The sequence below is a fragment of the Rhipicephalus microplus genome, chromosome 3 (assembly GCF_043290135.1).
Source record: "Rhipicephalus microplus isolate Deutch F79 chromosome 3, USDA_Rmic, whole genome shotgun sequence".
Lineage (NCBI taxonomy): Eukaryota > Metazoa > Arthropoda > Arachnida > Ixodida > Ixodidae > Rhipicephalus > Rhipicephalus microplus.
In genome coordinates, this window is record NC_134702.1 from 235710189 (window position 1) to 235724192 (window position 14004).

Consider the following 14004-nt stretch of genomic DNA (forward strand, 5'->3'; position numbering starts at 1 on the left):
TGGTTTGTACGGCGCGTCGACGTCCGAGGTCGCAATGATCGACGTCCCTTCGACCAGCACCGGCCAAAGTGTTGGCGGAACCGCTCAAAGTTCGTCGCAATAAATAAACACCGCCCTTTCGCATACGTGTCGTACGTGTTCACTCATTTAACACCCCTCCTACAACCACGTTAACCAATTTAGCCATCGACCCAAGTAAGTCGCACTTTAACACCCCTTTAACCAATTATATGCTCCGCATCCTCCTCAGTGTTCCCCCGAGGGAAGCTGCGGGCAATTTTTTTATCCGGGAGCAGTCCAAACTCTGGCTGAAGGCCTTGCTCTCGGCGGCTGACACGAGTTGGGCGTGCTTGTCGGCTTGGCAATGGCTTAGGGTTCATGTACCCCGCACCTCCGCCAGATGTCACGCAGCAAAGGACGACGCCGTTGTCTATGAGGAAAACAAGTTTATTGGAGCGAACCTGTGCTCCCCTAACAACTGAAAAAATACACAGGCGGCGAAGCAGCAGCCAGCAAAACGACGGGCACGCTAGTGAGCGTCGGCGATCGAATGACGCGGCATCGGCTGTGCGGGAATTTATATCCCTCGGCGCGAGGGTTTCTTGAATAGTCGAATTGTATCGGGAACGCCGTGATAGCGTTTGTTAGAAACGCTCTTCGTTCGAACAGCGTTTCTAACAAACAACGCTTGAAGCGTTGTTTCCATGCATGGTTCGCGGCACTATCGAACAACGCCTGAAGCGTTGTTCGATAGCGTTTGTTCGAAACGCTGTGGTAGCGTTTGTTCGAAACGCTGTGAAAACGGCGATAGCACAGGCCGGCGCAACCAGGCCGAAAAAACAAAACACAAATAAACAAGCCCAATGCATGGTTCGCGCAATATTTATAAGACATTAAGTGAAATATATTTATTCAGACTCTAATAAAATTGTAATAATCTAAAAGAGGAAAAGTGTTTGGTGACTCTTTACCTTCAGCGTCCTAGGTAAACAGGGTTTAAAATATTTAAGAGTGCCCCGCAGGGGCGCCTGCGCAAGTAGGCGTTTGGTGTGTAGCGACACCACGGACCCGAGCTAACGGGGGAGTTTCGGCTCCCTCCCACGCCTAGCCGTGCGTGGTTTGGCCGTGTCCGGGGAAAAGGGGATTCTGGGGGTTGAGCTGACGCTGGGTGATTGGACCTTTAAGGCCCCCCGGCAGAGGCAACACACCCCTTTGGCCCCGGCTTCACGTAGACGGCACCCCTGGGCTGACCCACCCAGGAGAAATCGGCAGTCGCCTTTTCCTATCTCTCTCTGCCTACATCTTCGTCTTTATTTCTCGCTATCTATCTGTCCTGTCTTCTACTCTCTTCTGTTTACTTCCAAATTTCCTGGCGGCAAGGGTTAACCTTGTGTAGTTACCCAACCTTGGGTAGTTATATCTGGTTATAGTGGCGATGTATGACTGGCGCCTTCAAGTGTTCTACCTTGTAGCGTCCCCCTGTTGGGCTCGGTGGTGGGTGGTCACCATCGCCGCCGAACATGAAGTCCACCACATGGCAAAATCTTTCCCCCCCTCAATGATCGGTCCCTGAAAAGGAACCACACCGATGAAAGCTCCAAACGAACTGGAAGTGATTGTGACCACTTCCCACGCTTTTTAGTCATACACTCTCTGGCAGATAACGTCTCAGTTGCAGGACTGTCGGTTTTCCTGATAGCTAAAACCCTTGCTAACTTAATAGGCAAAAAGTACGAGGCAAAGAAACTGTCATCCGGTGATCTTCTTGTTGAAGTAAGCCAGAAACAGCATGCAAACACTCTCCTTAAACAAAAGCAGTTCGCCCACCTGGACGTGTCTATCACCCCCCATCGCAGCCTTAATACTGTTCAAGGCGTCATTTCACAATGTGATCTGATGCGAGAAACTGAAGCTGACCTCCTTGAAGGCTTTCGAGAGCAAGGCATTGTCGCCATCCGCCGGATAACCATCAGGCGAAACAATGAAGAAGTGGTGACGCCTCATATAGTACTAACATTCAACCGCTCCACTCTGCCAGAATCCGTGAAAGCTGCGTTCCTTCACTGCAAGGTTCGCCCCTACATACCGAACCTTAGAAGGTGCTACAAATGCCAGAAATATGGACATGGGTCGAATACCTGTCGCGGAAAACAAACATGTGCAAAATGAGGTGATCATGAGCACCCAACAGAGAGCTGTACTTCCACGCAAACAGAGTGCCCTAACTGTCACGGGCCGCACGCAGCGTACTCGCGGACATGTGAAATTTTCAAAAAGGAAAAGGAAATCATCCAGATTAAAGTAATGGAAAACATAACATTCTCTGAATCCCGGAAGAAGGTGTCACTCTTCTCCGGAAGAACGTACGCTGACGCAGCGCGCCGGGGGGCCGGGCGGCGTCTAGTGACGGTGGGCACGCAATACAGCTTTGCTGATGCGTGCACATCTCTGCCCCCCACCAAGCAGCCACAGGCTGCACCAAACTTTCACGTCCCGGAGGTCGAACTTCATCAGACACTAGGGACCACTCAGACAACTGAGACACCTGTCTCTTCTGACAAACCTTTATTAGCTTCTGAGGGTCCACCGGAGGCAATGGAAGTGACACCAAGATCCTCAGCGTCTAAGATGCTGACGGAAATCTCCCAAGTGAGGCGGGGCTCCATAGATCGCCTCAGAGGGAAAAGACACCCGCCAGTTAAGCCTCCTAATAAAGGCAGCGAAGTGTGAATAAGTCACGCTCTTTCCCTCATTCATAAAAATGGCTGCCGAAAATATTATCCAAAGGAATTGCCGAGGCTTACTTAAGAACTTAGACGAAATCTATGAAATATTTGCACAACACCAACCATACATACTTTGCTTAGAAGAAACACACCTAAAACTTACACACACTAGCCTTTTGAAAAGATATGTGGTATACCGAAAGGACAGAAAGGGCACTTCCCATTCATCTGGTGGTGTCGCTATCGTGGTGCAGAAAGCAGTTCCGTCTCAAAGCCTCACTCTGGTTACTGACTTAGAAGCAGTGGCAATACGAACCCTAATTTTTGGACGAGTAACAACCGTGTGTTCACTATACATCCCTCCAGACTACCAACTCTCTACTAAAGAATTTGAAACGCTCATCGACCAGCTTCCGCATCCATTTCTGTTGGTCGGAGATTTTAACGCGCACCACCCTTTATGGGAATGTAGAAGAACGGATTCTCGAGGCTTCCTAATTGAAAACTTTCTGTTGTCCTCCGGCTCCTGTATATTTAATAAAAAAGAGCCAACATACTTTACCGCAGCGCACAACTCATACACAGCAATAGATCTTGCTATCGAATCTCCTTCACTCTTGGCAACCACTGAATAGGCTGTAATTCATAACCTCTATGGAAGTGATCATTTTCCTGTTTGTCTAGAATACAAAGGAAAGACGAGTACAATGACTGCGAATGTAACCAGGTTTCGAGAACAGGGTGTGAACTGGACGAAATTCCGAAAACTCTCAAAACTATCGCGCTCATCAATTGAAACCCTAGGCATCGATGAATCTGAAGCGTTGGTCACACTACACATTATACAGGCCGCAGAGCAATCCGTCCCACATACATCTAACAATACACGGAATAAAAGACGACCTTGGTGGAACTCTGAGTGCAAATTTGCTCGTGACAATCAAAAGAAAGCATGGTCGAAATTCCGCAGGTATCCTACAGTCGAAAACTTGGTGAATTTTAAGCGTGCAAAAGCAAACGGTAGACGTGTCCGACGAGAGTCTAAACGACAGAGCTGGCAATCGTTCCTATCATCCGGGAACTCTTACACTGACACACATAAGGTGTATAACAGAGTAAGAGCACTCCAAGGGCACAGCACTCATTCGATGCCCCTTGTTAGTACTGCTGGTGATACACTGGAACACCAGGCAGATGCCTTAGGCCAACACTTTGAGTATATTTTCAGCTCAGCACATTATACAGACTCTTTTAGGCAATACAAACTTGCCGAGGAACGTAAACTTATTCGTGATGACAGGCCATTGGCGGGAGGGTACAATGCCCCCTTTACTATAGGTGAACTAAAGGCAGCACTGGCAAAGTGCGGCAGCTCAGCAGCAGGCTCGGACAGGATTACTTACGGCATGCTGAAACACCTACACGAAGAAACGCTTGACGTAATCCTCATTCTTTTCAACAGTGTATGGTCCTCTGGGCGTCTGCCCATGACCTGGAAAAAGGCAGTTATCATACCCATCCTTAAACAAGGAAAAGAAGCCACACTTGCTTCTAGTTACAGGCCTATAGCGCTGACCAACTGTTTGGGCAAGGTGTTCGAAAAAATGTTGAATCGCCGCCTTATGTATTACCTTGAATACAATGGCCTCCTTGATCGTCATCAAGCTGGATTCAGGTCTGGCCGGTCGACAACTGACCAACTGGTAGCATTTGAATCCTATGCCAGGGATGCCTTCATTCATAAACAGCACTGCCTATCTGTATTTTTCGACTTAGAGAAAGCTTACGACACGACATGGCGTTATGGCATTCTCCGTGACCTGCGATCTTTTGGAGTGTCAGGAAACATGCTGAATACTATTGAAAGCTACCTTTCTGACCGTACATTTGTGGTTCGTGTTGGTAACGCCTTATCGAAGTGATTTACGCAAGAAAATGGCGTCCCCCAGGGTGGTGTTCTTAGCCGCACACTATTCATCGTAAAAATGAACTCCATAAGCACCATATTGCCCAGAACAATCTCCTACTCTGTATATGTGGATGACATTCAGATCAGCTTCAAATCATGCAACCTAGCCACATGTGAACGTCAGATTCAGTTGGCAGTAAACAAGCTGTCAAGCTGGGCAGACAAAAATGGGTTTAAGTTTAACTGTGACAAGACTGTTTGCGTACTCTTCTCAAAACTACGTGGCATAAGGCCACCCCCCAATATTTCAATTAATAGACAAACCATAACTACCAAAAAAGAACACAAATTTTTAGGTGTTGTGGTTGATGAAAAGCTCAGCTTTGTTGCACATATCAAACAGCTACGACTTAAATGCTTGAAAGCCTTAAACCTGCTCAAGATTCTCTCACATCAGTCATGGGGCACAGACCGTGACTGTCTACTAAACCTTCTCAACAGTGTAGTGCTATCACGTCTCGATTACGGCTCGGTGGTTTACGAGTCAGCTTCAAGATCTGCATTGAAGATGCTTGACCCAGTGCACCATCTTAGGCTTCGGCTGGCCAGCGGTGCTTTCCGGACCAGCCCAACAGCCAGCCTGTATGTTGAGACAGACCGGTGGTCACTAGAACGGCGACGTCAGTTTACAAGTGTCACGTATGCCACCAAGGTGCTTTCCCATATCGACCACCCAGCTCGTGCGCTATTGCAGGATACATCGAACGCCCCCCTGTTTTTGAGGTGACCATCAGCTACGCCACCGTATCCCCTCAGAGTGGCCTCACACCTTGGAAATATGCACATACCGGTCTCCAGTCTTCAACTAACCTCTCACAAGGACACTGTTGTGCCATGGGAAATGCAGGCTATCGATTGTGACTTGTCATTCCTAGAGGTAGGAAAAAATGGCCACTCAGTCGCGATCGATCAACACTTCAAGTACCTGCAGGCCAAATACAGGTGTGCTGAATATTATACTGATGCCTCCAAGTCCTCCGCAGTCGCATGTGCGGCACACGGTCCCGCTTTCTCTGAATCTAGAACAATGAACGAACATACCAATATATTTACTGCAGAATGCTATGGCATACTTTTAGCTGTAACGCACATTTTAAAGGAGAAAGAGCCAGCCTCAATCATATACACACATTCTCTCAGTGCTGTGACTGCGCTGTCCTCCACTTAGATACTCAAAAACCCAGTTACTAATACGCTTCGAAATTGCATCATGTCAGCCCGCAAATCTAAGCTCAAAATCACGCTATGCTGGATTTCGGGACACTGCAACATTGCTGGCAATGAGATAGCGGACAAACTTGCGAAGTCAGCAGCACTCCGCCCATCAGTTGACGTAAACACCATCCCGTATGAGGACCTGAGGCCACTCATCATATCCCGAATGCGTAGACATTGGCAAGAAGAATGGAACGCAGCAAACGCAAACAAACTGCACTTAGTAAAGCCAAGAATAGGAAGATATCTGACTGGTAAACGTAACAGGCACCAAGAGGTTGCACTCTGCAGACTCAGGATCGGTCATACACATGCAACACACTCGCACCTTTTAAAGAACTCTCCAGCACCACATTGTGCAAAATGTGGTGATGAGCATTCTGTCGTTCACGTTCTAATTACCTGTCCGTACCCCGAAGCAGAAAAACTGTGTCACTTTTCAAAGCTGTACAAATGTCACATTCCGCCTCATCCACAATATTTTCTTGGAGACGATCTCTTGTTTCCCCCAAAAGTAGTCTTAAAGTTTTTAGCTAGTGTAGGCTTCCTACATTCCATAACATATTCTCACTAATCTCAGCCTCCTCTCAATCCTGAGGGAACCGCTGAGTCTTTTTTTTATCAAATGTCATGCAGCACGCACTCCTTGTCTTGACAAGGACTGTTGACGACACGGCATGACTTTGTAAAACCCATAAGCCTAGCCCCTTTTGTACCCATCACACATAGTCACTACACCTAAGTTTAAGTTCTATACACTACTCTTTTACTCTTGCCACCCTGAGTAGACTTTTTATAATCAAATCGACCAAAAACCGCGTGTTTGGCGCTCTTTGGCCTGAGTTGCCCTTGCGCCACTAAAATCTACCATCATCATCATATTTAAGAGTGGCTGTCCAGAGGGGCCACGATGGGGCGTTTAGGCAGCGCCTGCCCGCTCCGTTGTGGGAGCTGGCCATGGTGGAAGCTCCCGTAAGGGGACTTTCCTAGTCGCCCCTGAGAATCTTAATAAAGTAAATTGTGTGTGTGGCTGAGGTTTAGACTTCATTATGTTGAATGATGCGTCACATCATCGGAAAATGACGTCTTGTCTCCACAGCAAACCTTCATGCCCGAGCCAGGCGGGCTTGCAACCCTCTAGAGTCGGGCTCCGGCTGGTTTTTGCGCAATTAGCAGGGCTGCGCTGTGTTCAGGCTCTACAATTCAACCAATGCACAGCTCTACATGAAAAGCGGCTACTATTGTCAACTCAGATGAGGCGCGCTCGCCCGTTGGTAGCCACATGGCACAAGAGGCTACACCTGTTTTTTCATCATGTGGCAGTGACACTTCTCACTAAATGCGCGTACCTTACCCCCATGCTGAGAATATCTCTGTGAGGATGAAGCAAGCAGGAATAATGAAGTATCAAATTACATGAGTATATGACAAGGTTAGTTCGAAAGACCTCTTAAAACACGGGTGACGACTACTCACAAATATAGTTATAGCCTATAAAAATACCTCGTAGTCGGAAACTGGAACCCAGAAAAATTAAGAAATCGACAAAAAGAACAATAAAAATTCTCATGGAAGAGATACTCGAACTTTCCAGTTTCCAACTTAGGAAGAGCAATGAGTTGGTACTTATAAATAAAATACTAAACGTATCGCTATACTAAACGTTAACCAACATGACACTTTTCCGAGAATTTTTTTGTATGTTATGTTCCTGTTTCAAAGGCTGCAATGCAAAAGCTTTTTCATTCGCAGACGTCACAAAGGCATTAGAAATACGAATTATTAATCTTTTTTGTGTGTGTAGTGGTCCGAAGACGTACGAGCGAATGGATTCGCGCAAACAATCCGCACCGCAGCATGTGGAGATGGGTACCATTCACGCCCAAAAGCGGCACTTCTCTCTTGGGTTCATGGGCTCTCCTGCAGTGCAGCCAAATGCATTCGAGAACTCCGGCATGTTCATCAACGGTACAATACAGCGAGAGCGGTATGGTGCATACTGTGGCGCCAAGTTATTCACTTGGGAGCATGATCGGAAGCAGTGGCCAATAAAAAAGAGGCGTTCGGCTGACATGTTGAGGCCGACCAATGTGAGCCTCCGCTGGTGTTGGGGCAACGACGAAAAGGCCTTGTACGCTAGTCTTACGCCCACGAAGTCGGCTAGGTTCTCGGAGTCGGTGAAGTCATCCACTTCTTCACGGGCCCTTTGTCGTATCTGCGAATTGCGAACACCGTTCGTGTTACAAGTGTCAGGTGAACGGCGCACCGACAATTAGCACAACAGCTAGGTTACAGTTTCCTTCGTAGAGAGATGCCAGTGAGCCTCACCGCATGGCAGCGCGGTAGTTGCCAAGGGTGACAAGCTTCACGGTACCCTGACAACTTTAAAAGGGCCCTGAAACACTTTTACTAGTAACCATAAAATGAATTCATCGGAAGAACTAATTGCCTTACGAATTCAACGCTGCAAAATTTTAAGAATACGTTCAGTGCGAGTGGAGTTACAATACTTTGTCGCATGCTCCAAATGCATTCTCTCTTCTCTCGTCCTGACGACAGCGCTGGAAGCTAAGCAGAGAGAGATGGCAGGTACAAAGAAAAACGTCACGCGCGCCTCGTGACTATAAGCACTTTTAAATTTTTTCTTTCAATGCATGGCTTTTTCAATGTGATCACGCTCGCACGCGTGGAGAAGTCGCGGCGTCCCGCGGCGATCTCTGTAACGACCGAGCGCGCCATGTTCAGATCAGCCAATGGCTGAAAGATGGACATTTTACGAGTGATTTTTGAGCATCTCCCGTGATTTGTCGACCGAATAGAAAGCTATGTTCAGCTGAGTTTCATAATTTATTGTGAATTCCAGGCTACGGGCTGCGCTATATAATATTTGGCTTGCGAGTTGTCGGGACCCTCTATCCGATCACGAGCGTTTTCGGCCCTGCTAATAAAGTGTTGCAGGGCCCCTTTAATGCTAAAGAGTGTCCGTAAGTGTGTCGCCATATGGAAACGAAATTTCTTCACAATAGAGCGCAGTGTTTTTATGAATCGTGTGCTACAATTACGTGTTGTGGTTTTATGTGCAGGTTGAAGAACTGATGGTGATTGATTGATTGATTGATATGTGGGGTTTAACGTCCCAAAACCACCATATGATTATGAGAGACGCCGTAGTGGAGGGCTCCGGAAATTTCGACCACTTGGGGTTCTTCAACGTGCACCCAAATCAGAGCACACGGGCCTACAAAAGAACTGATGGTGTGTGGCGTTCTTTTCACTTCTTGATTTTTTGTGAAACAGTATGAAGAAAGGGCAGAGAGTTCAACAAAATTTACATTCAGTAGGTTGTTGATTTAGAATTGTGACGGTTTTGGCGCAGGGCGTAAGCCGGCGCAAAAAACAGAACCCTAAAAATTTGGCTAATTTGGTTACACTTTTTTCTTTTCTGTGCAGTGCTTTACCGGAACATAAAAACTGTTTGTGAAAATGCGATAAAGCAGTTTGCCATATTAGGTTTTTTTCAGTCATATCGCGTGACATAACGCAAACGTGTCAGTTCCTATGTGCTGCTTTTAGGCACTCTGATGCTTCCGATATGATTTGTAGTGCCGAAAAATGGTTTTCTTTTACCGAAAAACGGCACCGGGCGAATGAAAATTGTGCCAATTTTTACTGCTGGGCTCTCATTATAGTTGTGTCTTAATAGTGCCACGTTCCATTTCCCAAGTTTTTGTTATCGTCCCAAAACACCACACGATTCTCAGCGCAAACCGCGCCTGCAGTTTTCGAGAAGGTTCCGGACTGTAGTAGATCATTTCAATAAAATCACGCCCACTGTGCGAACGGTACAGATTGTTCTGCAACCTACGCCACCGCCAGCGATAACGTTAGAACATTTGACAGCAAGAGTATAAATGCCGACGCGCTTCGCCGCTTGTCAGTTGTTGATTGAAGGCCGACGCTCCGTTCGCCGCTATCAGTCCGAGACTGCTATCTGTGCAAGACTACTGCTGTAATTGGACTTTCCGTTTATCGGGCACAGGTTTGCCCAAATAAACAGTTAAATCCCAACACGAAGTCTCCTGTCTTTGGCCACGTCACGACCCCGTGACATCTGGTGGAGGTGCTGGGTACACGGCTTGACGGTGGCGTCCGGTACATGAACGAAGCCCATGTCGGGGAGAAGACACCGACGCCAACCAAGAGCAGCGAACAAGCCGCCGACAGCAAGGTCTCCCACCGGAGTACGGGCTTCTACAAGACAAGGCGCGGAAGGCCAAGGCCATGACCTCTACTGCAGCGACAATGACAACCGGAGCGTCCCAGCCCGCGATCGTCAATCATCAACCCAGGGAACCACCAACGTTTCATGGGTCATCGTTTGAAGACCCGGAAACCTGGCTAGAAACATACGACCGTGTGGCCGCCCTCAACCACTGGGACAACGAAGAAAAGCTTCATCGTGTGTACTTCTACCTGAAAGACACCGCAAGGACCTGGCTAGAGAATCGGGAGTCCACGCTCCGAACGTGGGATGTCTTCTGCGGCGCATTTTTGCAAACGTTCGCGAGCGTCGCTCGCAAAGAAAGGGCCGCTGCTCTACTAGAGACCTGGGTTCAGCTACCAAATGAGAAGGTTCGAATTTTCACAGAGGAGATGACCCGCCTATTTCGTCACGCTGACCCAGACATGCCTGAGGAGAAGAAAGTTCGTTTCCTCATGCGAGGGGTCAAACAGGAGCTCTTCGCGGGACTAATGAGGAATCCACCAAACACCGTCCAAGAATTTGCATCCGAGGCGACCACCATTGAAAAAAACCCTTGACATGCGCACCAGACAGTATAATCGTCGCCTGACTCCAGAATGCGCTGCTGCTCAAACCAGTGACTCCGAAAACCTGCGTGAAACGATCCGAGCGATCGTGCGGGAAGAGCTGCGCACACTGTTGCCTTCGGCGCACCCTCAAGTGGATTCGATCGCCGACATTGTGCGAGGAGAAGTTCGGCAATCACTTCGAATTCCCCAAACAGCTGCTATCGCCGACTTCCCGCCGCCCACTGACAAGATGGCCGTGCGCTGATTTCTGGGCCTGTGCGCCTATTATAGGCTGTTCGTGAAAAACTTCGCCCGCATCGCCAATCCTCTCACTAACCTTACCAAGGCCGACGTGGAGTTCAAGTGGGAAACGCCACAGGAACACGCTTTCCAGGAGCTTAAACATCGCCTCCAGACGCCTCCGTTACTTGCCCATTTCGACGAATTCGCCGAGACAGAAATACATACTGACGCAAGCAGCGTAGGTCTTGGCGCCGTTCTTGTGCAGAGGGCTGATGGACTTGAAAGGGTTATTAGTTACGCCAGCCGATCGCTATCCAAAGCAGAAGCAAATTATTCCACAACAGAAAAGGGGTGCCTCGCCATCATCTGGGCTACGTCGAAACTTCGCCCCTACCTCTACGGCAGGCCCTTCAAAGTTATGAGCGACCACCACGCCTTGTGTTGGCTAGCCACCTTGAAGGACCCTTCAGGTCGCCTCGCACGATGGAGCCTGAGACTTCAAGAGTATGACATTACTGTCATTTACAAGTCCGGGAAAAAACACTCCGACGCCGACTGTCTCTTTCATGCGCCTGTCGACCAACCGCTACCCGACGACCCGGATGACGAGTACTTTTTGGGAACGATAACTACCGACGACTTCGCTGAACGACAGCGGGCTGACCCGGAACTTAAGGCTCAATAGAATACCTCGAAGGCAGGACCGCCGAAGTCCCGAAGGTATTCAAGCGCGCACTTGCGTCTTTCTTTCTACGAAACGGTCTTCTACAAAAGAAAAACTTTTCACCGCTTCGAGCTAAGTACCTCCTTGTGGTGCCTTCAGCTCTGCGACCAGAACTCCTGCAGGTTCTGCACGACGATCCGACGGCAGGGCACCTCGGTGTTTCTCGCACGCTCGCGAGGATACAAGAAAGGTACTACTGGCCACGTCTTAGCACCGACGTCACTCGTTATGTGAGGACATGCCGGGACTGTCAGCGACGCAAGAAACCGCCGACAAGGCCAGCAGGACTTCTGCAGCCAATTGATCCACCTTGCCGACCTTTCCAGCAGATTGGTATGGACCTACTGGGGCCGTTCCCGACGTCGGCTTTCGGAAACAAGTGGATCGTGGTAGCTACCGACTACCTCACCCGCTACGCCGAGACAAAAGCTCTGCCAAAAGGCAGTGCATCTGAGGTAGCTAAGTTTTTCGTCGAAAATATCGTCCTACGTCACGGCGCCCCGGAGGTCCTTATCACCGACAGAGGAACGGCATTCACTGCCGACTTAACCCAAGCGATCTTGGCATACAGCCAAACAAACCACCGCCGGACGACAGCGTACCACCCACAGACCAACGGCCTCACCGAGTGGCTTAACAAGACGATCGCCGACAGACCCAAGCGATCTTGGCATACAGCCAAACAAACCACCGCCGGACGACAGCGTACCACCCACAGACCAACGGCCTCACCGAGCAGCTTAACAAGACGATCGCCGACATGCTGTCAATGTACGTCGATGTCGAACACAAGACGTGGGACGCCATTGTTCCGTATGTGACCTTCGCATACAACACGGCGGTGCAGGAGACGACGCAGATATCTCCATACAAATTGGTCTACGGAAGGAGCCCGGCAACGACGCTCGATGCCATGTTACCCAACGTCACCGACGAAGAAAACCTCGATGTGAGCGAGTACCTTCAACGCGCCGAAGAAGCCCGACAACTTGCACGTCTCCGTATTAAGAATCAACAGACGACCGACAGCCACCGTTACAACCTTCGACGACGCTTCGTGGAATACCAGCCCGGTGAACGTGTTTGGGTGTGGACGCCGATACGCCGACGTGGACTAAGTGAAAAGCTTCTGCGACGGTACTTCGGACCGTACAGGGTGGTTCGACGTCTCGGCCCACTTGATGACGAGGTTGTCCCCGACGGCATCACGAACTCTCAACGACGCCGATCGCGACCTGAAGTCGTACATGTCGCGCGCCTCAAGCCGTTTCATGCGCGTTAACAAACTGAAACAGTGTTTTTTTTGTATCGTAATTTATTCATTGTAGTTTCTTGCATTATTATTGTACCTTCATCTTTAGTTAAAGCATCGGGACGATGCCTTTTTTCAGAGGGGGGCAATGCCACGTTCCATTTCCCAAGTTTTTGTTATCGTCCCAAAACACCACACGATTCTCAGCGCAAACCGCGCCTGCAGTTTTCGAGAAGGTTCCGGACTGTAGTAGATCATTCGGTAAGATCACGCCCTCTGTGCGAACGGTACAGATTGTTCTGGAACCTACGCCACCGCCAGCGATAACGTTAGAACATTCGACAGCAAGAGTATAAATGCCGACGCGCTTCGCCGCTTGTCAGTTGTTGATCGAAGGCCGACGCTCCGTTCGCCGCTATCAGTCCGAGACTGCTATCTGTGCAAGACTACTGCTGTAATTGGACTTTCCGTTTACCGGGCACAGGTTCGCCCAAATAAACAGCTAAATCCCAACACGAAGTCTCCTGTCTTCGGCCACGTCACGACCCCGTGACAATAGTGTTCATACGCCGGCAACCTGTACCGTAAATATCTGCAGAAGCTGAATAGCACTGCAAGTGTACGGTAAAAGTGACGTCACAACTTGAGCACTGAGTCGTCAGTAAAGAATGGTCACACATAAGGACACCAAATGCACTTTTCGTAAACATTACATGAAATTTTCACGAGAAAGGACTACGGCCACTTCTGAGGCGAGACAACGGACGCTCTGACCAGTAGAAATTATCGAAACGACATCACTGTACGTGCCCGATATGAGCATGTGCACAAATAGCAGGTACCTAATTATAAACGTAATTGACAAGGTGGGCTTGGGCTTTGCACATTCATGATGAACTTACAGGGCGAGTTTATAAGAACTTATCAGAACATGACACAATGTGCTGTCTGACAGCATGGTTAATTGATGCAGCTGTTTAATCTTCTTCTATATGGTAGGGTGCGTGTGCCGAAGTAAAGGGAAAGGATAAAATAAAAAAAGGAATGTGAAAGAAGTCAGTCC

General features: G+C 48.8%; 1 protein-coding gene across 1 annotated transcript in view; it reads right to left on the reverse strand.

The window, feature by feature from the left end:
- Window positions 1–7608: 7608 nt before the first annotated feature.
- Window positions 7609–14004, reverse strand: part of LOC142803169 (neprilysin-1-like) — an 85227-nt gene continuing 78831 nt past the window's right edge. The window contains exon 3 of the mRNA XM_075888267.1: window positions 7609–8125. Coding sequence (XP_075744382.1) covers window positions 7787–8125 — 339 coding nt within the window. The 3' untranslated portion in view covers window positions 7609–7786. The remainder of the gene's footprint in view (window positions 8126–14004) is intronic.